This window comes from Oncorhynchus mykiss, chromosome 10, assembly GCF_057628025.1.
Source record: "Oncorhynchus mykiss isolate SJ-2025 chromosome 10, ASM5762802v1, whole genome shotgun sequence".
Taxonomy (NCBI): domain Eukaryota; kingdom Metazoa; phylum Chordata; class Actinopteri; order Salmoniformes; family Salmonidae; genus Oncorhynchus; species Oncorhynchus mykiss.
The window spans coordinates 12,219,081-12,245,265 of NC_143031.1; the positions used below are offsets into that span (position 1 = coordinate 12,219,081).

At 42.4% G+C, this 26,185-nt stretch overlaps 1 protein-coding gene across 8 annotated transcripts in view; it reads left to right on the forward strand.

Moving 5' to 3' along the window:
- Positions 1 to 23,746, forward strand: part of LOC100136786 (nuclear receptor subfamily 3, group C, member 1 (glucocorticoid receptor)) — a 115,481-nt gene extending 91,735 nt beyond the window's left edge. For 7 of the 8 annotated variants that reach the window (XM_021617182.3, XM_021617180.3, XM_090185844.1 and 4 more), the window contains 3 exons: positions 2,601 to 2,731; positions 19,716 to 19,873; positions 20,263 to 23,746. In XM_021617182.3, coding sequence (XP_021472857.2) covers positions 2,601 to 2,731; positions 19,716 to 19,873; positions 20,263 to 20,433 — 460 coding nt within the window. In that variant the 3' untranslated portion in view covers positions 20,434 to 23,746. 8 annotated transcript variants of the gene reach the window in all.
- The last annotated feature ends 2,439 nt before the right edge of the window (positions 23,747 to 26,185 follow it).

The following is a 26,185-nucleotide window of genomic DNA, read 5'->3' on the forward strand; positions in this document are numbered from 1 at the left end:
TCCGGGCCTCTGGCAGTCTCTATGGGGGTGCCACAGGATTCAATTCTTGGGCCAACTCTCTTCTCTGTATACATCAATGATGTTGCTCTTGCTGCTGGTGAGTCTCTGATCCACCTCTACGCAGACGACACCATTCTGTATACTTCTGGCCCTTCTTTGGATACTGTTAACAACCCTCCAGACGAGTTTCAATGCCATACAGCTCTCCTTCCGTGGCCTCCAACTGCTCTTAAATACAAGTAAAACTAAATGCATGCTCTTCAAACGATCGCTGCCTGCACCTGCCCGCCCGTCCAGCATCACTACTTTGGACGGTCCTGACTTAGAATATGTGGACAACTACACAAATACCTAGGTGTCTGGTTAGACTGTAAACTCTCCTTACAGACTCACATAAAACATCTCCAATCCAAAGTTAAATCTAGATTTGGCTTCCTATTTCGCAACAAAGCATACGTCATCCATGCTGCCAAACATACCCTCGTAAAACTGACCATCTTACCGATCCTCGACTTCGGCGATGTCATTTACAAAATAGCCTCCAACACCCTACTCAACTAATTGGATGCAGTCTATTACAGTGCCATCCGTTTTTGTCACCAAAGCCCCATATACTACCCACCACTGCTACCTGTACACTCTCGTTGGCTGGCCCTCGCTTCATACTCTTCGCCAAACCCACTGGCTCCAGGTCATCTACAAGACCCTGCTAGGTAAAGTCCCGCCTTATCTCTGCTCGCTGGTCACCATAGCAGCACCCACCCGTAGCACGCGTTCCAGCAGGTATATCTCACTGGTCACCCCCAAAGCCAATTCCTCATTTGGCCGCCTCTCCTTCCAGTTCTCTGCTGCCATTGACTGGAACGAACTACAAAAATCTCTGAAACTGGAAACACTTATCTCCCTCACTAGCTTTAAGCACCAGCTGTCAGAGCAGCTCACAGATCACTGCACCTGTACGTAGGCCATCTATAAATAGCCCAAACTACCTCTTCCCCTACTGTATTTATTATTTATTTTTGCTCCTTTGCACCCTAGTATTTCTACTTTGCACACTCATCTACTGTCAAATCTACCATTCCAATGTTTTAATTGCTATTTACTTTGCACCATGACCTATTTATTACCTTTACCTCCCTTATCTTACCACATTTCCTCACATTGTATATAGACTTATTTTTCTACTGTTTTATTCACTGTATATTTGTTTACTCTATGTGTAACTCTGTGGTTATATGTGTCACACTGCTTTGCTTTATCTTGGCCAGGTCGCAGTTGTAAATGAGAACTTGTTCTCAACTTGCCTACCTGGTTAAATAAAGGTGAAATAAAAATACAATAAAAAATATTATAGCAAGAACAGCTCAAATAAGAAAAGAGAAACGACAGTCCATTACTTTAAGACATGAAGGTCAGTCAATCCGGAAAATTTCAAGAATGGACCGCCACAGGAAAGGAAGACCCAGAGTTACCTCTGCTGCAGCCCAAATAAATGCTTCACAGGGTTCAAGTAACAGACACATCTCAACATCAACTGTTCAGGGGAGACTGTGTGAATCAGGCCTTTATTGTCGAATTGCTGCAAAGAAACCTATACTAAAGGACACCAATAAGAAGAAGATACTTACTTGGGCCAAGAAACAAGAGGAATGGACATTAGACCAGTGGAAATCTGTCCTTTTGTCTGATGAGTCCAAATTGAGATTTTTGGTTCCAATTGCTGTGTCTTGGTTCCAATTGCCGTGTGAGACGCAGAGTAGGTGAACGGATGATTTCCTCATGTGTGGTTCCCTCCGTGAAGCATGGAGGAGGTGTGATGGTGTGGGGGTGCTCTGCTGGTGAAACTGTCACTGATTTATTTAGAATTCAAGCCAAACTTAACCAGCATGGCTACCACAGAATTCTACAGCGATACGCCATCCCATCTGGTTTGCGCTTAGTGGGACTATAATTTGTTTTTCAACAGGACAATGACCCAACACACCTCCCTCCAGGCTGTGTAAGGGCTATTTGGCCAATAAGGAGAGTGATGGAGTGCTGCATCAGATGACCTGGCCTCTACAATCACAACCCAAATGAGATGGTTTGGGATGAATTGGACCGCAGAGTGAAGGGAAAGCAGCCAACAAGTGCTCAGCATATGTGGGAACTTCTTCAAGACTGTTAAAGCATTCCAGGTGAAGCTGGTTGAAAGAATGCCTTGATGACAGCATTGCACACTTTTGGCAAATGGTGGCTTCTTTGAAGAATCACAAATAATACGTTTTTTTGGTTACTACATGATTCCAAATGGGTTATTTCATAGTTCACTATTGTCTTCACTATTATTCTACAATGTAGAAAATAGTAAAAAATAAATAAAAACCCTTGAATGAGTAGGTGTGTCCAAACCTTTGACTGGTATTGTATATATATCCTGGACAAAGTGAAGAGAAAGGACATACTGTCCATTCAATAAGGGCTGATTTCACAGCCCAGAGTGTCAACGCTCTGTTTCTCCAGCTGTATCATAGGCGGAACATTCATTACACTATGTCGATTGCAGATGGAAACAGGTGTTGATTATCGTGTGTGTGTTTGTGTGTGTGTGTGTGTGTCAGTGAGAGGATGAAGTTGCCCTACATGACCGACCAGTGTGAGCAGATGCTGAAGATTTCCACTGAGTTTGTGAGGCTGCAGGTGTCCTATGACGAGTACCTGTGTATGAAAGTCCTACTGCTGCTCAGCACAGGTACAGTACAACATTTACAGTGATTCTTAGTTATACAGTATGATTTGTATACTATGTTTTTCATTGTCATATTTGTAAAAGTATAACATAAAAATATTACCTGAATAATTTTAGTAATTTAGCAGGTGCTCTTATCCAGAGCGACTTAAAATGAATGCATTAATCTTAAAATGGCTAGTTGAGACAACCACATGCCGTGGGATTTAAGATAGATACTCTGAAGAGGTAGGGTTTGAGACGTTTTCAGAAGATGGGTAGGGACTCCGCTGTCCTGACGTTAGGGAGAAGCTTGTTCCACCATTGGGGTGCCAGGACAGAGAAGAGCTGGACTGGGCTGAGCGGGAGCTGCCCCCCTGGAGATTTAAACAGTTATTCATTATAGCAACACCATTTGAAAGGAACAGGCTGGGGAAAAGCAGATGTTTGGACGTCTCAAAGTACAGAAGAGGAGTTCATCCAGACAGACAACTGAAGCTTCCGTTTTTCAATTAGCTTTGTACAAATGAGACCCAGCATGAAAAAGTCCCAGCATGACAAACCATTACCAAAACATATTTAAGCAGAAGACACTGCTTATTGACTGGGGAACAAAGCTTTTAAAAGCTTTCAAATTACTCAGTGAGTAGTGTTGAAAGGAGCACACACTTGTCTTTTGATTGCTTCTTAGGGAAATTAAAATTACATTTACAGACAGAGCTGTGCTTTTTTTTTTTTTTTTAAACCAGTGAGCAATCATCATTGATTTCCTCTCACACAGGACCGACAGACATTTTCACGTTTTATTTTTGTCTCATCAATAATGATATCCACATAATTGGATCTGGAAATGTCAAGAGGACCATTTTTGATTGATGTAGACATATTGCCTGCTATTAGAGACCTGGGCCATTCCACAAAAATGTTGTCCCTTTTTTGCGTCCTATTGCTATTTTAAATAGAAATTCTGAACCAATATTGAGTAAAACAATCAATGTAAAAAGTGTGCATTTTGACATGTCCCTCCATGCTCCATTTGTGTCTTCTAGGAAGATTTTAACACACTTAACCCCAAAATGTTTCCTAAGTTTTCACCATCAGTAACCACGTTTCCATCCAGTTTTTATGCAAGTAAGGTCATATCGTATATATAAAAGAAAATTATCATGACAGCTGTTAAGAACATTTCTTCATTTGAAATGGTGGGAAACTTTTGTGTCGGTAAAATGTATTATGCGAGAAATTGTTGTGGAAACGCCTTTAGATAAAACAAATTATGATGAAATTCACAGGGTGAAGAAAGTGCATGGTATGTATGTGCTTGATGCTCCTTTACAATAAGTGTCGAGTGTCTTTTTCTGGTGACATGATGTTCAATGCTTGATTGTTTTTATTTGTCAAAACGGCAATCTCATCATGTAGACTAGACTACCCGCACTGTATCTGCGAGCTGTTGGCTAGAACACGTGCCAAGACCAGAGTAGGCCCATTTGCTATTTAACGTAACAGTTTTTGTGACATCTGTTGATAGAGTTGAAAATGTGATGAAAACACATTGAACATTACACTTTTATTTGGTACATGAAAACTTAAGTGAAAAAGTAAATATTGTGTGCCCTACGTCATCACACACGGATTTGTATCTGCAACAAGTCAGTTGCGGGAAAATGCGCTTTTGTGTAGTGTAGAATATTTGCATGAAATTCTGTCACCATTTGGATGGAAACCTAGCTACTGACTCTCTAACTGACCCTATTGGATGGAAACCTAGCTACTGACTCTCTAACTGACTCTATTGGATGGAAACCTAGCTACTGACTCTCTAACTGACCCTATTGGATGGAAACCTAGCTACTGACTCTCTAACTGACCCTATTGGATGGAAACCTAGCTACTGACTCTCTAACTGACCCTATTGGATGGAAACCTAGCTACTGACTCTCTAACTGACTCTATTGGATGGAAACCTAGCTACTGACTCTCTCTAACTGACTCTATTGGATGGAAACCTAGCTACTGACTCTCTCTAACTGACTCTATTGGATGGAAACCTAGCTACTGACTCTCTAACTGACCCTATTGGATGGAAACCTAGCTACTGAATCTCTAACTGACCCTATTGGATGGAAACCTAGCTACTGACTCTCTAACTGACCCTATTGGATGGAAACCTAGCTACTGACTCTCTAACTGACCCTATTGGATGGAAACCTAGCTACTGACTCTCTAACTGACCCTATTGGATGGAAACCTAGCTACTGACTCTCTAACTGACTCTATTGGATGGAAACCTAGCTACTGACTCTCTCTAACTGACTCTATTGGATGGAAACCTAGCTACTGACTCTCTCTAACTGACTCTATTGGATGGAAACCTAGCTACTGACTCTCTAACTGACCCTATTGGATGGAAACCTAGCTACTGACTCTCTAACTGACCCTATTGGATGGAAACCTAGCTACTGACTCTCTAACTGACCCTATTGGATGGAAACCTAGCTACTGACTCTGTAACTGACCCTATTGGATGGAAACCTAGCTACTGACTCTCTAACTGACCCTATTGGATGGAAACCTAGCTACTGACTCTCTAACTGACCCTATTGGATGGAAACCTAGCTACTGACTCTCTCTAACTGACTCTATTGGATGGAAACTTAGCTATTGTAAAGCCTTAGTTTGTTGCTTTGACAGTCATTGTATTAGTTATCTGTCCCAAATGTTTAGGTCAATTAACCCTGAGAGGTGAACTTAACTTTAATATGGTGAAACTTGTCATAAAAAAAATAAAGTTTTAATAACCTAAAGAAACATTGAACATCTAATAGCCACATCATATTGTAAAAGCGGGTGAGCTAGTTCTACTCCTTTTGGCCATTTTTGTCTGGTGTTTTGTGCGGAAAACTGAGTGGGTTGAGAAAAACACTTCAACCCCATAGTGAGACCGGCTAGAAATATTTTAACAATAAAACAGTTTTGTGAAGCTTGTATTCAAATTGCCACTTCCTGTTGCACACAACAAGCTTCTATACCCCCTGTAACAAGGATTCATGGCAGATTTAACTAGTAATTACCAGTTGGAGGCTGAGTATGTGAGCAGAGTTGAGCGGTCAGAAATCCCGCTTATGGAGTGGTGATCCAACGCTCCACGTCCCTTTCAACCGCGCCGCTAAAATCCGCTCCTGACTCACAGGAAAAAAAACGGCTGTTCCGTTCATTAAAATCACAATTTAACCAAAAGCCATTCCTTTTTGTGACTACCTGGACCTACCATTTGGTTGTGAAATATTGAAACCAAACCATATGATTTGATTAAAAACGATTATATTAAACAAAAAGGTGAATGTAAGAAATAGGCTACAATGTCATATTAAACAGCATATAAATACTAAATAGGTCAGGAGCCAGACAGGGAGCCTAAGAAGGAACTACAATTAAATATTTAGGCTATATTATTTAAATTATTTTCAAGACTATAGCCTACAAAGAAATGCATTGTGAATCATTTGTGAGTGTGACACACTAGGCTGGTTAGGGAGTTAGGGACATTAAGCGCTCAACATTTAAACAACATTTTGTTGTATTAAATCATTGTGGTCTATACATTGCTCATATAGGTTGTAATGAATTTAGAATTAAATGCTAATTAAACGAAAAATGCCTTATTAGGCTCAGTCTTGGAAGTATGCTTGGGGTCATTGTCCATTTGGAAGACCCATTTGCAACCAAGCTTTAACTTCCTGACTGATGTCTTGAGATGCTGCTTCAATATAGCCACGTAATTTTCCTACCTCATGATGCCATCTATTTTGGGAAGTGCACCAGTCCCTCCTGCAGCAAAGCACCCCCACAACATGATACTGCCACCCCCGTGCTTCACAGTTGGGATGGTGTTCTTCGGTTTGCAAGCCTCCCCCTTTTTCCTGCAAACATAATGATGGCCAAACAGTTCTATTTTTGTTTCATCAGACCAGAGGACAATTCTGCAAAAAGTACGATCTTTGTCCCCATTTACTGTGGATATAGATACTTTTGTACCTGTTTCCTCCAGCATCTTCACAAGGTCCTTTGCTGTTGTTCCAGGATTGATTTGCACTTTTCGCACCAAAGAATGTTCATCTCTAGGAGACAGAACGCGTCTTCTTCCTGAGTGGTATGACCGCTGCGTGGTCCCATGGTGTTTATATTTACGTACTATTGTTTGTACAGATGAGCGTGGTACTTTCAGATGTTTGGAAATTGCTCCCAAGGATGGAAGACTTGTGGAGGTCTACAATTTTTATCTGAGGTCTTGGCTAATTTTCTTTTGATTTTCCCATGATGTCAAGCAAAGAGGCACTGAGTTTGAAGGTAGGCCTTGAAATACATCCACAGGTACACCTCCAATTGACTCAAATTATGTCAATTAGCCCATCAGAAGTTTCTAAAGCCAATTTTGTGGAATTTTCCAAACTGTTTAAAGGCACAGTCAACTTAAGTGTATGTAAACTTCTGACACACTGGAATTGTAATGCAGTGAATTATAAGTGAAATAATCTGTCTGTAAACAATTGTTGGAAAAATTACTTGTGTCATGCACAAAGTAGATGTCCTAACCGACTTGGCAAAACTATAGTTTGTTAACAAGAAATTTGTGGAATGACTCCAACCTAAGTGTATGTAAACTTCCGACTTCAACTGTAGATTATAGAACAAAAATTAAGGAAACTTTTAAGAGGTCTGTTTTTTTAGTTTATAAATACTTTGCTATAATGACACACTTACTTAGCTACCCAACTCGTTCCTTTATTTTAGCATGTGTATGTAACAAGTGCACCATCGTGCTTTCGGAATATGTGTCTTTTCAGATTCCTCAATGACTCTTTAGTTGTGAACATTAGATCACTGCACTCTCTCTCTCTTGCTCCTCATCTTTGTAAGTCACCTTGATTTTGCACCTGTATGTTTAATCTATTTCTTTATGAAAATATTTAGCTACTCCATGACAGTAGCTAAAGCAAGGGGGGCTATAGCAGCACACAAATGCATGCTGGGCCAGGCATGCCCAGAGCTAGCGAACCTTTATTTAACTAGGCAAGTCAGTTAAGAACAAATTCTCATTTACAATGACGGCCTACCCCGGCCAAACCCTAACCCGGACGACGTTGGGCCAATTGTGCGCCGCCCTATGGGACTCCCAATCACGGCCGGTTGTGATACAGTGAACAGCAGTTTTCAGTTCTTTCCACAGATTCTCGATTGGATTCAGGTCTGGACTTTGACTTCGCCATTCTAACACCTGGATATGTTTATTTTTGAACCATTCCACTGTAGATTTTGCTTTATGTTTTGGATCATTGTCTTGTTGGAAGACAAATCTCCGTCCCAGTCTCAGGTCTTTTGCAGACTCCATCAGGTTTTCTTCCAGAATGGTCCTGTATTTGGCTCCATCCATCTTCCCATCAATTTTAACCATCTTCCCTGTCCCTGCTGAAGAAAAGCAGGCCCAAACCATGATGCTGCCACCACCATGTTTGACAGTGGGGATGGTGTGTTCAGCTGTGTTGCTTTTACGCCAAACATAACGTTTTGCATTGTTGCCAAAAAGTTAGATTTTGGTTTCATCTGACCAGAGCACCTTCTTCCACATGTTTGGTGTGTCTCCCAGGTGGCTTGTGGCAAACTTTAAACAACACTTTTTATGGATATCTTTAAGAAATTGCTTTCTTCTTGCCACTCTTCCATAAATGCCAGATTTGTGCAATAAACGACTGATTGTTGTCCTATGGACATAGTCTCCCACCTCAGCTGTAGATCTCTGCAGTTCATCCAGAGTGATCATGGGCCTCTTGGCTGCATCTCTGATCAGTCTTCTCCTTGTATGAGCTGAAAGTTTAGAGGGACGGCCAGGTCTTGGTAGATTTGCAGTGGTCTGATACTCCTTCCATTTCAATATTATTGCTTGCACAGTGCTCCTTGGGATGTTTAAAGCTTGGGAAATCTTTTTGTATCCAAATCCGGCTTTAAACTTCTTCACAACAGTATCTCGGACCTGCCTGGTGTGTTCCTTGTTCTTCATGATGCTCTCTGCGCTTTTAACGGACTTCTGAGACTATCACAGTGCAGATGCATTTATACGGAGACTTGATTACACACAGGTGGATTGTATTTATCATCATTAGTCATTTAGGTCAACATTGGATCATTCAGAGATCCTCACTGAACTTCTGGAGAGAGTTTGCTGCACTGAAAGTAAAGGGGCTGAATAATTTTGCACGCCCAATTTTTCAGTTTTTGATTTGTTAAAAGAGTTTGAAATATCCAATAAATGTCGTTCCACTTCATGATTGTGTCCCACTTGTTGTTGATTCTTCACAAAAAAATACAGTTTTATATCTTTATGTTTGAAGCCTGAAATGTGGCAAAAGGTCGCAAAGTTCAAGGGGGCCGAATACTTTCGCAAGGCACTGTATCTCCTGTTAGTTGTGATTCACCGATATGAGGGCCACCATTGTTCCTGTTCCCAAGAAAGCTAAGGTAACGGAGCTAAATGACTACCGCCCTGTAGCACTCACTTCAGTCATCATGAAGTGCTTTGTGAGACTAGTCAAGGACCATATCACCTCCACCCTACCTGACACCCAAGACCCACTCCAATTTGCTTACCGCCCCAATAGGTCCACATACGACGCAATCACACTGCACACTGCCTTAACCCATCTGGACAAGATGAATACCTATGTAAGAATGATGTTCATCGATTACAGCTCAGCATTTAACACCATAGTGATCCCAAGATGGCGTAGCAGTGAAGACGTGTTTGTTTGTCCTCTCGTGTACTTTTGTATTTTTTTTTCAATCTCTTTTTGATTTTTAATTTGATTATACATTCCGGTAACCTGCCTCACCCAATGTGATACGGAATCGCTATTATTTTCAATTTTAGAACACATTCAAGAACCTCCAGAAGCTAACCAGCTAATTAGCTACAAGCTAGTCATTAGTCATTGTTAGCCACTGCTAGCGGCTTTTACCTTCTGCACAGATACCAGCCCTGTTTTTAGCCTGGATAATACTCGCTAGTCTACCAGTATCTCCAGAACAACACCGGATTCCTGCCGTAATCCCTGGACCACTACTTCTGATCTTCACAGCTAGCTTGCAGCTAGCTAGCTCTCCCTGAACCCCACTCATACACGGCTAGAGCCCAATACTCCACCGGATCCTTGCTGTAAACTCTGGACCTTGGCACCGGATCACCGCTGTTACAGATTGGCTATAGTGGCTAATGCCACTGCCAAGAAGCTAGCACCAGTTAGTCGTGTTAGCCGTGAGCCAGGCGCATCTCCCGGCTAGCAAACTAAATTCTACAATACCTCTTTCGCCATCTGGCTTGGATTCTCTGTCAACACGGCACCCCGCCGACGAATACTCCATCCGCTGTGCCTTCAACCGGCCTCCGTCGGAGCAGACGCTCCTACTATCCCCGGGCTACTAACTTTAAACGCTGTGTCGCCCACGTGCTAACGTAGTGGCGGCTTCCCTGTTCCATCTACTGCTGCCCCCTGGACACTATGATCACTTGGCTACATAGCTGATGCTTGCTGGACTGTCCATTAATCACGGTACTCCATTCTGTTTATTTATTTTTATCTGTCGGCCCCAGCCGCGAATTCAGGCTCTGTGTGTAGTTAATCCGACCCTCTCTGCCTAGTCATCACCTTTTTACCTGCTGTTGTTGTGTTAACTGATTAGCTGTTGTTGTCTCACCTGTTGTTTTAGCTAGCTCTCCCAATCAACACCTGCGATTACTCTATGCCTCGCTGTATGTCTCTCTCAAATGTCAATATGCCTTCTATACTGTTGTTCAGTTTAGTTAACATTGTAAACTAAAACAATGAGCCCCTAGTTCCACTCTTCATACCTCTGATACCTCCTTTGTCCCACCTCCCACACATACCTCACCCATTACAACCAGCATGTCCAGAGACACAACCTCTCTTATCATCACCCAGTGCCTGGGCTTACCTCTGCTGTACCCGCACCCCACCATACCCCTGTCTGCGCATTATGCCCTGAATATATTCTACCACGCCCAGAAATCTGCTCTTTTTATTCTTTGTCCCCAACTCTCTAGGCGACCAGTTTTGATAGCCTTTAGCCGCACCCTCATCCTACTCCTCCTCTGTTCCGCGGGTGATGTGGAGGTAAACCCAGGCCCTGCATGTCCCCAGGCACCCTCATTTGTTGACTTCTGTGATTGAAAAAGCCTTGGTTTCATGCATGTCAACATCAGAAGCCTCCTCCCTAAGTTTGTTTTTCTCACTGCATTAGCACACTCTGCCAACCCTGATATCCTTGCCGTGTCTGAATCCTGGCTTAGGAAGGCCACCAAAAATTCTGAGATTTCCATACCCAACTATAACATTTTCCGTCAAGATAGAACTGCCAAAGGGGGAGGAGTTGCAGTCTACTGCAGAGATAGCCTGCAAAGTAATGTCATACTTTCCAGGTCCATACCCAAACAATTCGAACTTCTAATTTTAAAAATTAATCTCTCCAGAAATAAGTCTCTCACTGTTGCCGCCTGCTACCGACCCCCCTCAGCTCCCAGCTGTGCCCTGGACACCATTTGTGAATGGATCGCCCCCATCTAGCTTCAGAGTTTGTTCTGTTAGGTGACCTAAACTGGGATATGCTTAACACCCCGGCAGTCCTACAATCTAAGCTAGATGCCCTCAATCTCACACAAATCATCAAGGAACCCATCAGGTACAACCATAAATCTGTAAACAAGGGCACCCTCATAGACGTTATCCTGACCAACTGGCCCTCCAAATACACCTCCGCTGTCTTCAATCAGGATCTCAGCGATCACTGCCTCATTGCCTGTATCCGCTACGGGTCCGCAGTCAAACGACCACCCCTCATCACTGTCAAACGCTCCCTAAAACACTTCTGCGAGCAGGCCTTTCTAATCGACCTGGCCCGGGTATCCTGGAAGGATTTTGACCTCATCCCGTCAGTTGAGGATGCCTGGTCATTCTTTAAAAGTAACTTCCTCACCATCTTAGATAAGCATGCTCCGTTCAAAAAATGCAGAACTAAGAACAGATATAGCCCTTGGTTCACTCCAGACCTGACTGCCCTCGACCAGCACAAAAACATCCTGTGGCGGACTGCAATAGCATCGAATAGTCCCCGCGATATGCAACTGTTCAGGGAAGTCAGGAACGAATACACGCAGTCAGTCAGGAAAGTAAAGGCCAGCTTTTTCAAGAAGAAATTTGCATCCTGTAGCTCTAACTCCAAAAAGTTCTGGGACACTGTAAAGTCCATGGAGAACAAGAGCACCTCCTCCCAGCTGCCCACTGCACTGAGGCTAGGTAACACGGTCACCACCGATAAATCCATGATAATCGAAAACTTCAACAAGCATTTCTCAACGGCTGGCCATGCCTTCCTCCTGGCTACTCCAACCTCGAAAAACAGGTCTGCCCCCCACCCGCAGCTACTCGCCCAAGCCTCCCCAGCTTCTCCTTTACCAAAATCTAGATAGCAGATGTTCTGAAAGAGTTGCAAAACCTGGACCCATACAAATCAGCTGGGCTTGACAATCTGGACCCTCAATTTCTGAAACTATCCGCCGCCATTGTCGCAACACCTATTACCAGCCTGTTCAATCTCTCTTTCATATCGTCTGAGATCCCCAAGGATAGGAAAGCTGCCGCAGTCATCCCCCTCTTCAAAGGGGGAGACACCCTGGACCCAAACTGTTACAGACCTATATCCATCCTGCCCTGCCTATCTAAGGTCTTCGAAAGCCAAGTCAACAAACAGATCACTGACCATCTCGAATCCCACCGTACCTTCTCCGCTGTGCAATCTGGTTTCCGAGCCGGTCGCGGGTGCACCTCAGCCACACTCAAGGTACTAAACGATATCATAACCGCCATCGATAAAAGACAGTACTGTGCAGCCATTTTCATCGACCTGGCCAAGGCTTTCGACTCTGTCAATCACCATATTGTTATCGGCAGACTCGGTAGCCTCGGTTTTTCTAATGACTGCCTTGCCTGGTTCACCAACTACTTTGCAGACAGTGTTCAGTGTGTCAAATCAGAGGGCATGTTGTCTGGTCCTCTGGCAGTCTCTATGGGGGTGCCACAGGGTTCAATTCTCGGGCCAAATCTTTTCTCTGTATATATCAATGATGTTGCTCTTGCTGCGGGCGATTCCCTGATCCACCTCTACACAGACAACACCATTCTGTATACTTCTGGCCCTTCCTTGGACACTGTGCTATCTAACCTCCAAACGAGCTTCAATGCCGTACAACACTCCTTCCGTGGCCGCCAACTGCTCTTAAACGCTAGTAAAAGAAATGCATGCTTTTCAACCGTTCACTGACTTCACCCGCACGGCCGGCTAGCATCACCACCCTGGATGGTTCCGACCTAGAATATGTGGACATCTATAAGTACCTAGGAGTCTGGCTAGACTGTAAACTCTCCTTCCAGACTCATATCAAACATCTCCAATCTAAAATCAAATCTAGAGTCGGCTTTCTATTTCACAACAAAGCCTCCTTCACTCACGCCGCCAGTAAAACTGACTATCCTACCGATCCTCGACTTCGGCGATGTCATCTACAAAATAGCTTCCAATACTCTACTCAGCAAACTGGATGCAGTTTATCACTGTGCCATCCGTTTTGTTACTAAAGCACCTTATACCACCCACCACTGCGACCTGTATGCTCTAGTCGGCTGGCCCTCGCTACATATTCGTCGCCAGACCCACTGGCTCCAGGTCATCTACAAGTCCATGCTAGGTAAAGCTCCGCCTTATCTCAGTTCACTGGTCACGATGGAAACATCCACCCGTAGCACGCGCTCCAGAAGGTGTATCTCACTGATCATCCCTAAAGCCAACACCTCATTTGGCCGCCTTTCCTTCCAGTTCTCTGCTGCCTGTGACTGGAACGAATTGCAAAAATCGCTGAAGTTGGAGACTTATCTCCCTCACCAACTTTAAACATCTGCTATCTGAGCAGCTAACTGATCGCTGCAGCTGTACATAGCCCATCGGTAAATATCCCACCCAATTTGCTTACCTCGTCCCCATACTGTTTTTATTTATTTACTTTTCTGCTCTTTTGCACACCTGTATCTCTACATGCACATTACCATCTGATCATTTATCACTCCAGTGTTAATCTGCTAAATTGTAATTATTTGCCTACCTCCTCATGCCTTTTGCACACAATGTATATAGACTATTTTCTTTCCTTTTTTTCTACTGTGTTATTGACTTGTTTATTGTTTACTCCATGTGTAACTCTGTGTTGATGTCTGTTCACACTGCTATGCTTTATCTTGGCTAGGTCGCAGTTGTAAATGAGAACTTGTTCTCAACTAGCCTACCTGGTTAAATAAAGGTGAAATAAAATAAATAAATAGTACCCTCCAAACTCGTCATTAAGCTTGAGACCCTGGGTCTCGACTCCGCCCTGTGCAACTGGGTCCTGGACTTCCTGATGGCCGCCCCCAGGTGGTGATGGTAGGTAACAACATCTCCACCCCACTGATCCTCAACACTGGGTCCCCCACAAGGGTGCATTCTCAGTCCTCTCCTGTACTCCCTGTTCACCCACGACTGCGTAGCCATGCACGCCTCCAACTCAATCATCAAGTTTGCAGACGACACTACAGTGGTAGGCTTGATTACCAACAGCGATGAGACGGCCTACAGGGAGGAGGTGAGGGCCCTCGGAGTATGGTTTCAGGAAAATAACCTCACACTCAATGTCAACAAAACAAAGGAGATGATCGTGGACTTCAGGAAACAGCAGAGGGAGCACCCCCCTATCCACATTGACGGGACAGTGGAGAGGGTGGAAAGTTTTAAGTTCCTTGGTGTACACATCACGGACAATCTGAAATGGTCCACCGACACAGACAGCGTGGTGAACAAGGCGCAGCAGCGCCTCTTCAACCTCAGGAGGTCACCAAAAACACTCTCAAACTTTTACAGATGCACAATCGAGAGCATCCTGTCGGGTTGTATCACCGCCTGGTACGGCAGCTGCTCTGCCCATAACCGTAAGGCTCTCTAGAGGGTAGTGAGGTCTGCACAACGCATCACCGGGGGCAAACTGCCTGCCCTCCAGGACACCTACACCACCCGATGTCACAGGAAGGCCAAAAAGATCATCAAGGACAACAACCACCCGAGCCACTGCCTGTTCACCCCGCGATCATCCAGAAGGCGAGGTCAGTACAGGTGCATCAAAGCGGGGACCGAGAGACTGAAAAACAGCTTCTATCTCAAGGCCATCAGACTGTTAAACAGCCATCACTAACATTGTGGCTGCTGCCAACATACTGACTCAACTCTAGCCACTTTAATAATGGAATTATTTTTGTAATAAAGTTATCACTAGCCACTTTAAACAATACCAGTTTATATGATGTTTACATACCCTACTTTACTCATCTCATATGTATATACTGTACGCTATACCATCTACTGCATCTTGCCATCTTGATGTAATTAAATGTATCACTAGCCACTTTAAACAATGCCACTTTATATAATGTTTTCATACCCTACATTACTCATCTCATATGTATGCACTGTACTCTATACCATCTACTGCATCTTGCCTATGCTGTTCGGCCATCACTCATTCATATATGTGTATGTACATATTCGTATTCATTCCTTTACACTTGTGAAATTGTTAGGTTAGATTACTTGTTAGATATTACTGCATGGTCGGAACTAGAGGCACAAGCATTTCACTACACTCGCATTAACATCTGCTAACCATGTGTATGTGACAAATAAAATGTTATTTTGATTTGATGACATTTTTGGCCGATACCGATATCCAATATTTTCCTTGCCAAAAAACCCGATACCGATAACCAATAAAACATCTTAGCAGCCTTTTAAGCATTCTAGTACAGTTAAATAGTTAACACACACACATGGATGCAGCGGTCTAAGGCACGGCATCTCAGTGCAAGAGGCGCCATTACAGTCCCTAGTTCGAATCCAGGCTGCATCACATCCGGCTGTGATTGGGAGTCCCATAGGGCAGCGCACAATTGGCACAGCGTCGTCCGGGGTAGGCCGTCATTGTAAATAAGAATTTGTTCTTAACTGACTTGCCAATTAAAAAGGTTACACACACACCACACTGACAAAAAATGTATTTTGTTGGCATTTACGTATGTCCCCATTACCAGGTAAACATAATCAAAACCTATTTCTTTCACTTACTTGCTGTGCTGTTTCGTTGTTTGTTCGTTCAGTATTTTCATTCTCAACCAGGATTTCTATAGAACGCCTTTTGGGTCTTTGCGTGTCAAAAATAAAACAATGACCAGTAGATAACACTATTTGACTTGTCAAATAAGCTTGTTGACCAAAGAGGACCTGAAATATGACTGCACGTCACATGTAACACGTTCATTAAGTTTTTTTGATAGTTATTACAGATTGATAACACTTTCATCTAAACATTGATACCTATGCTATGATGCTGGTAAAGTTGTCTCGTGGATTAATGACCCATCTATGTGAAGCTAGCCACAATAAGAATTAGCCACAATAGTAGACTGCGGTTAGCCTTCAAAATAAAACTATGGCATAATTATACTATTTGTATTCATTTGCATCACTGTCAATGACATACTTTTATTTTGAAGGCAAACCGTACATTTCACTCTTGTGCCTAATCCTTATTGTGGATAGCTTCACAACCAAGTCCAGTCAAGCCTCACTAGCCAGATGAAGCTATCTGGCTGTTTATAACGTTAGCTTTGGCTATCTGGCTTGCTATTTATTTTCATGAACTGAAGTTCAATTTCAATAGGTGAACAACAAGTAGCAACCTAGCTAATACTTACTCACAAGGATTCCTAAATCATTGCTAAGAATAAGCTACCCCAGAAGTTGCGGTCGAACAAATTATGCTTTATTACCAATGCGGTATTGTAAACACATAATTCGTGGCCGGTGTTTGCTTGTTTGCAGACTTTTTTAAATGCTTTGACAGTGCTACTGTATCTTTTTTGACACGCAAAGACCCAAACAGCGTTCCATTGTATGTATGTCTTGAAGCTAATAGCAGTGACGCTATTACTGTGTAACTCCGGTAGGGCAACATCTGAAAAATAGCGCACTTGGTAGTGTGTACCGGTGCTCGACCAGGCAGCGAAAGCCAACATCACCCATGAGAGAACGCTTGATTGTCAAGAAAAATTAATTCCATTATCTTGGCGTTAATGGATTTCGCCTTTTGAGTTGTCTCGCTGAAATTTTCTTACCCTTTCAAATAACTGCTCGACTTGTTGACTGCTTGATCCACACAGCAGACATTGCTGTGTTGCAGAATGCTGTGTTGCACGTGTAGCGCAACATTTTACGTGGCGTCATTACGGCATTATTCTCTTCTATGTTTGGAAAATAACCACGCTATATCCAAACCAAAAAGAGTATACCAGGGGCAAGCCAATTTGTACAGTGGGGAGAACAAGTATTTGATACACTGCCGATTTTGCAAGTTTTCCTACTTACAAAACAGGTAGAGGTCTGTAATTTTTATCATAGGTACACTTCAACTGTGAGAGATGGAATCTAAAACAAAATTCCAGAAAATTACATTGTATGATTTTTAAGTCATTAATTTGCATTTGATTGCATGACGTAAGTATTTGATACATCAGAAAAGCAGAACTTAACATTTGGTACAGAAACCTTTGTTTGAATTACAGAGATCATCGGTTTCCTTTAGTTCTTGACCAGGTTTGCACACACTGCAGCAGGGATTTTGGCCCACTCCTCCATACAGACCTTCTTCAGATCCTTCAGGTTTCGGGGCTGTCGCTGGACAATACGGACTTTCAGCTCCCTCCAAAGATGTTCTATTGGGTTCAGGTCTGGAGACTGGCTAGGCCACTCCAGGACCTTGAGATGCTTCTTAGTTTCCTTGGCTGTATGTTTCGGGTTGTTGTCATGCTGGAAGACCCAGCCACGACCCATCTTCAATGCTCTTACTGAGGGAAGGAGGTTGTTGGCCAAGATCTCGTGATACATGGCCCCATCCATCCTCCCCTCAATACGGTGCAGTCGTCCTGTCCCCTTTGCAGAAAAGCATCCCCCAAAAAAATATGTTTCCACCTCCATGCTTCACAGTTGGGATGGTGTTCTTGGGGTTGTACTCATCCTTCTTCTTCCTCTAAACACGGCGAGTGGAGTTTAAACCAAAAAGCTCTATTTTTGTCTCATCAGACCACATTACCTTCACCCATTCCTCCTCTGGATCATCCAGATGGTCATTGGCAAACTTCAGATGGGCCTGGACATGCACTGGCTTGAGCAGGAGGATCTTGCGTGCGCTGCAGGATTTTAATCCATGGCAGCGTAGTGTGTTACTAATGGTTTTCTTTGAGACTGTGGTCCCAGCTCTCTTCAGGTCATTGACCAGGTCCTGCCATGTAGTTCTGGGCTGAGCCCTCACCTTCCTCATGATCATTGATGCCCCACGAGTTGAGATCTTGCATGGAGCCCCAGACCGAGGGTGATTGACCGTCATCTTGAACTTCTTCCATTTTCTAATAATTGCGCCAACAGTTGTTGCCTTCTCACCAAGCTGCTTGCCTATTGTCCTGTAGCCCATCCCAGCCTTGTGCAGGTCTACAATTTTATCCCTGATGTCCTTACACAGCTCTCTGGTCTTGGCCATTGTGGAGAGGTTGGAGTCTGTTTGAGTGTGTGGACATGTGTCTTTTATACAGGTAACGAGTTCAAACAGGTGCAGTTAATACAGGTAATGAGTGTAGAACAGGAGAGCTTCTTAAAGAAAATCGAACAGGTCTGTGAGAGCCGGAATTGTGATTTTCTGTTTTTTTGTTTTAGATTCCGTCTCTCACAGTTGAAGTGTTCCTATGATAAAAATGAGACGTTTACATGCCAGCAGCATACCACCTGCATACCACTGCTGGCTTGCTTCTGAAGCTAAGCTGGGTTGGTCCTGGTCAGTTCCTGGATGGGAGACCAGATGCTGCCGGAAGTGGTGTTGGAGGGCCAGTAGGAGGCACTCTTTCCTCTGGTCTATAACAATATCCCAATGCCCCAGGGCAGTGATTGGGGACACTGCCCTGTGTAGGGTGCCGTCTTTCGGATGGGACGTTAAATGGGTGTCCTGACTCTCTGAGGTCATTAAAGATCCCATGGCACTTATCGTAAGAGTAGGGGTGTTAACCCCGGTGTCCTGGCTAAATTCCCAATCTGGCCCTCAAACCATCACGGTCACCTAATAATCCCCAGTTTACAATTGGCTCATTCATCCCCCTCCTCTCCCCTGTAACTATTCCCCAGGTCGTTGCTGCAAATGAGAACGTGTTCTCAGTCAACTTACCTGGTAAAATGACGGATAAATAAACATGCCTTGTAAGTAGGAAACACTGCCGATTTTGCAGGTTATCAAATACTTGTTCTCCCCACTGTATTTCTCATCTGATAAGACAATTGGAGAGTATTTGACAATTTCCCACCTATGTTGTTTTGCATAATATCCATTGAGTGCGGTTTTACCTGGGCCTCATTCCAAGATCCCAGAAGCCTGCAGTCCACGGTAGATCCTTCATCTGGCTCTCATCAGGGAAGAATGGGACAGCATAAAACTCATTGACGTTACCTGTGGTTCTGAATATTTTCCATTGACCTAATTGTGGTTGATATGGAAGGGGTGGGTGGTATGTATGAGACCGTAGTGACAGGATAATGGGCAGTGTTCAGACTAGGAGACTCTGGGTCAAAAGAGAGCTTTCTTACCGAGCCTAGCTGTAGGTCAGATTGTCTAGCGTGAATGTTGGTAGACGGATTGAGGTTACATCCCAAGCTTTTCATTATGGCTTTTTTGTAATGACATACACTGCCTTAAATGCATGATGTGTAAAAGATTGTTTGTATGTTTTACTCCCTCCCTCCCGCCCTCCTTCGTTTGTGCTTACAGTACCAAAGGATGGATTGAAGAGCCAGGCTGTGTTTGATGAGATCCGCATGACCTACATCAAGGAGCTGGGGAAGGCCATCGTCAAGCGGGAAGAGAACTCCAGCCAGAACTGGCAGAGGTTCTATCAACTTACTAAACTATTGGACTCCATGCAAGAGGTGAGACTGAGGCTGAATCCAGCCTGCTCACACAGCAACAGAACACCATTCAGCAACACATGCCACTGTTTTCCAGGGACTTATGGAACCCAGGACTTCCTGGTAAACAATGGCAAGTGTTACTGCTTGGCCTATCCTGCCTAAATAAATACAATGAAATTAAAGAGTATCCCCATCCACAACACACACACACATATTACATCAACCTCTTGAGTTAGAGGAGCTCATTATAATGTCACAAGCTTCCTTTTCCAGCTATGCTATCAATGTGAAAGATGGCTTGACACTGTGCACTGTACCAAACAGTAGCTAAGCACCCTTGCATGTTGCTCTGTTGTTGCCAATCTGCGCCTAGTGAAAGACCGCTAAAAAATACCCTGTTTCCACAGATGGTGGGAGGCCTCCTGCAGATCTGTTTCTACACATTTGTGAATAAATCCCTTAGCGTGGAGTTCCCGGAGATGCTGGCTGAGATCATCAGCAACCAATTACCGAAATTCAAAGATGGGAGCGTCAAGCCACTTCTGTTTCATGCCTTAAACCATGACACAATGCCTTAAAACCCCAGCGTCCCCTGCCTTCCGTCCTCTCGCCCGCCCGCCAGCCAGCCAGACCCGCCTATTTTCCCTGCAGATGGCCCAGGAACCCCACCAGTACGGATTAATGTAGAGAGAGCATGCTCCTGAATCGGTTTCCAGGGGACTCCGGTGGAGAAATAGAACTTACAAAGGAGAATGACACAGTGACCCGAGCGACAGGTCACAAACTAGACTGACCCTTCTGAATCAAAACAAAAAACTGTTCTGGAATCGTGTTTAGACCGTGAATCACTTCATAACAGTAAATTATTGTGAGATTGGAGGAATCAAATTTTACCAACGAAAAGAGATTCATATTTTGAATTGCTTTTATGCATGCACACACCGGCTCTTTTCTTTCTGTTTTTACACAAGATTATCAGAAAAGGGAAAACGTGCCTTTTTTTGGTTTAGCTTTGCAGACTGTCTATAGCTATTCTTCTCAAACTGTCAAAAGCAAGTATTTTGCATAGGAATCTAATATAAACACTTTTGTATGTATTTTCTATCTGTTAATCACAATGGTAGTTTCTGTTCTCTTAACAGCCATGTTTTCTTTTCTCAAGTGGGCCTCTTAATGATCCCCAGAAGTGAACTAGCGAGAGTGAGCTCCTTATGTAAGGTAATGAAATCCAACATTTGTGTCCAGTTTCATTCTCCGCAACCTTTCGGTAGTTGTTATACTCAAAAGCATCAATAATGCTTTGTGGTATTAATTATTCATAAGGAGAATTTGGTTCCTGCCCATGTCTGGGCTTATGTCACATACAGAATGTCATCATTCAACAGTGGGGAAAAAAAGATTCACATTTGTTATAGGTGAAACATCAGTTCAACCTTTACAGTACCAGTCAAAAGTTTTGACCTACTTAGTCAGTCCAGGGTTTTTCTTTATTTTTACTATTTTCTACAAAAAAAAATAATAGACCAGTGAAAATCAGGTTGAGAGAATGTGCAAAGCTGTCATCCAGGCAAAGTGTGGCTACTTTGAAGAATCTCAAATATAAAATATATTTTGATTTGTGTAACACTTTTTTTGGTTACTACAGGGAGATGGGATGGGAGTTTGCAGCAGTGGCTAATGATTGTCTGTGAGTGAGAGAGTGAGCAAAAAGGACAGAAAGTAATGACCTGAACAAGGTTGTTCATATGATATGAAAACGGATGTATTTATTTCAAAGTTGTCAAACCCTACCCTATTTCTTATGATGCGTGAAGCTGAGTTTGAGAGCATACGCACAGTCACTATTCTCTGGGAGTTTTAAATTCTGTAAAATGTCACAAGCTCTTCAGTTTGGCCCCTTTTACCACCACCTGTATGTATTATACTAGTGCCAAACCAGAACTGTGTCATTGTTTTGCTGTCCAAGCATTATTATTCTATGCTTCAGGGTGCTCATTTTATAAAAAATATTATTGGGTAAAAATAAGTACACCAGCTAAACGAGGAATACAAGTATTGATTGTTGTTCACTAAATCATGTAAATGTTTTCAAGCCATTTTGTATACTTGTACTCGTGAGACTCTTGAACTTGCAATGGTGTTTTGTAATGCTATCAAAGTATGGTGACCTGCACATTTCCCCGTGAAAAGGAAGTTCGCCGTCCCTGCTAGAAGTCATTCTCTCTCTCTTGAGGTAATCGCCACACACCAGCTTATGCCATGTAAAAGCCCAAAGTAAAATGGCTTTTGGAGTGCAAGTGCAGAATCATTGCTATAAGGCTTTCTACTTGGCCTTATTCTAACTTCTAAGCTCCTTCTTCGTAATCATTATGCCAGGATAGTCAACAATGGCAGCCATGTGGTCTAACTACCTCATGTAGTCATCCTTTCAGTCAGACTGCTGGAATGACCACGTGAGATGGATCCCCTGGTGATTGCTCTCTGCACGTGTTTTGGGGGGAGATTGACATATTTTGCTTTACTTTCACGTAGTGTTAGAGGACTGTCTCTGTTCTGGTCTTCGATTGGTCAAACCAGCTTGATCATATCCTAATGATCACTGTATTGCCGTAGATGTACGTACATATAGGGTAACATCCCCTGAAGTTTTGATTAATACATGTTTCATGACAACTTTTGACAGAATACCTGTATATTCCTATACAAATGTGTGTGTTTTTTTTTTCAAACAAGTTTCACTTAAGGCCTTGCGAAAGGGAGACAGAGAGCCATATAAAAATGTGGGTTTAAATTCAGGAAAACTTAACTGTCAATGCTTTTGAAAATGGATTTCTTTTAAAACTATTTTCAGTCATTTTGAATATCAGTTTGATCCTCTTTGATATGAATAATTTTACTGTCTTTTTGTGCATTTGATGAGTAAGACAGTAATTGTTTTATTTTTCTGTTGGTTTGTGTTTGACAAAGATAAATGTATTGCATATGTACTTAGAAAGTGTTAATATGTTGTCTGACTAAATATAAATTCTATAAATCAATGGGAAAGATTATATGAAAGACCACTTTGTTTTAGAAAATGTGGGTTTTGGGAGGGGATGAAGGACTGGAGTATATTTTGTATAGTGCAACAGAGTTGCCAAAGCAGAGAGATCAGAAGTATTCAAGCAGCCAGTTACATTTACAGTAGCACTTATTATCCAATTATAGTACCCATTTTTAAATATATTTTGTAATGGTCTAGGCTTTGGTCTCTTGTATATTGCTGTGAGGATTAACCAGTCATTTAAAAAATAGATTTAAAAAAAGGTATTTGTGTGAAAGTAATCTACCAGAGAATTTGCACTACCACGTTTCATAATAAATACGAAAGAAGGTAGGTCTGTACTCAAGTCTTTGCAGTGAAAGAAAATAAATTGTCGTTTTTCACTGCAAACACTAAATATTGACCTGCCTCATTTCAAATTGATTTGTTTTGGTCTACGAACCACAAAACGGCCTACAAGAATCTATAAATATATGTTAATTCACTACCTCATCTCAACCTCATAGTGGTTGAGAGAGTATTTTCTGTATAAAATACATGCAAATAATATCTTTAAAGATTGAGGGCAGATCATATTTCACTGGTATATGGCTTTCATTAAAGTCTGTTCTGTTTGTATTTCAGTTCTGTACATGTAATCCAAATGTAAAGAATATATACATTGTCTATTTGTTTACAAAATAGTTTGTATTACCGCTGTCAATATCAATATTTTCACCAATTTGATTAAATGTTGGACTAAAATGTCTGTATTTCTGGTTGCTCTAGTTTCACTTCACGACCTCCTAGATGATTATCAAATGTTTCTCCAGATAAACCTGTTCATAAAATAAAAGGTTGCTCAATCATTTCTCAAGTCATTTCTTAGGCCTCCAAATTTGTCTTGATGAATGACACATTTTTCTTAACTCTGTTTGTTGGATGACATCAGACATAAAAGTTAACAGGAACTTCAAAGGAAATTACAATTTCCATATCACTGTGTAGTATAAAATGTTTTGACTCCATCAAACTTTCTGGAGCTGGGAACCTGTTCACCACCTGAGGAAATATTTGAGAAATGACCGTAAGCCTATTCGGTGTTCAACTTCTAAAGGGCTTACGTTGCTAACATAGCTGGTTTGAAGTCACTGTGAGGTCATGGATAGGAGTTATCTGGAGCATGATAACAGATTATAAACCGGGTTGTTTGAGATCTGGATGCTGATTGGCTAAACAGTGGTGAAATCAGACAATATACCACAGTATGATGCAAAATGTTTTGTTTACTGTTCTACTAATTACCTTGGCAACCAGTTTCTAATACCAATAAGGCACCTCAGGGGTTTGTGGTACAGTATATGGCCAACATACTGTACCACAGCTAAGGCGTGTATGAAGGCACTCCAAGTTGCGTTGTGCTTAACAGCCCTTAGCTGTGGTATATTATTGACCCTATACAACACCCCCTCGGGCCTTATTGATTGAATCTACCACCTCCGTGATTAGGTACATTTTTAATTGGGGTGAACTGTCACTTTAATATCAGCCAACTTAGTTATCATAATCCTCGGCCAGGGTCAAAATTATTTGGGCACAATTTATCAAAAACTTTTGCAACGGAAAACAAAAATGAGTGCCTAACAAATACAACCCAGGTATGTCTTGGCTCCAATACTCTACACTACAGGTGTCAAATGTATCCACAGAAGGTGGGGTTTTCCTTTCAATTAAGACCTACACAACCAGGTGATGGGGAGTTCCTTACTAATTAGTGGCCTTAATCAATCAAGTACAAAGGGGGAGCAAAAACACGCAGACACTCGGCCCTCCGTGGAATGAGATGGAATTCCCTTTATTTTGAATACGTTTTTTCATATCGAAAATACTTTGTTATATTAGGGTTGTCTACTCAGAACCAGTAGCGGTGCGTGGGTAAAATCACTGCGGATGTGATATACCACACCTTTGTTTCATCACAAAAAAGGAGAGCAACCTCTGTCCAGTAACATACAGTTACATGACTTACAGCATGGTCAAGCAAGTTAATGTTTCTGACATTTTCGGACCACTAAACAACTATTGATTTAGAACCATGGAGTTACCACAAGTCGCAAAGAAAACAGCAGCTGCCTCCACTATAAAAAAAACTATTTCAATATCAATGTCATTAAATCACCTTTGCTTAGTCTAATATAGTGAACTAAATAATACCAAAAACAATTTGGTTCAATGTAAACGAAACATGATGTGGCTGTCCATGGTTCTGATTCCTCTGTGTTTGTGCAAGTAGAAAAACATGTTGACTCACCCTACTTGTAGAGAAACGCCAATGCCATCCTCTCTTCCAAGTTGACGAAACGGTCTGTCACTCTGTCATACAGTACACGTTTTAATTTCTTGTCCTAGGGTACCTGGCTAAAATTCTTGTTTGCCTAACTTCCTTTCATGGACGTTAGCTCGTTAACATTAGCATTCTACATCTAGCTACATATTCAACTTCCATCCTCTCAGGCCAGAGGCACAATGTATGAATTAATGGTTGGATCAGAATAGTCGTTATAATCATTCGCCAGTACGGAGAATTAAGGAAAACCACAAGTCTAAATCCCTATTTCCATCCATGGCTAATTTAGGAAAGGGACAATTTGGCTAGCTGTCCATCGAAGGACAACTCAACGAGATGCAACAATTCAATGTTTTCTGTCACTGACGTATGCTCTCGATGGGATTTGATAGAAGCCAAATTAAAGCTAGTTTCTCTTGACACTTTTTTTGGTGCACCAGGACCATACACAGTTGAGCTCGTTCAGTTTAGCTCAAAGCTATGGGCGGAAACAATGTCATACTCGTTTGGGCCTGACAGCATCAGATAGATGGCCTACACGTTGAGAGACAGAGGGGCGCTTTTTCACTCGCTTGGATGCTTTCTCCTGTGAGATACATTCAGCCTCTTGTAAACTGAAGGAAAATTATGAAACAGAGATGAAAGATAAATTATAATCTTGGAAAGAAATTTGGGGTTCTCTTGGCATCCATTACGACATGCCAGTGCTCAGAATAGGTCTATAAAATCCAAGGCATTGAGACATTTATTTTTACCTTTATTTAACTAGGCAAGTCACATTAAGAATAATTTCTTATTTTCAATGACGGCCTAGGAACAGTGGGTTAACTGCCTGTTCAGGGGCAGAACGACAGATTTGTACCTTGTCAGCTCGGGGATTTGAACTTGCAACCTTCCAGTTACTAGTCCAACGCTCTAATCACCTAGGCTACCATGCCGCATGAAGAAACTAGGACAGATC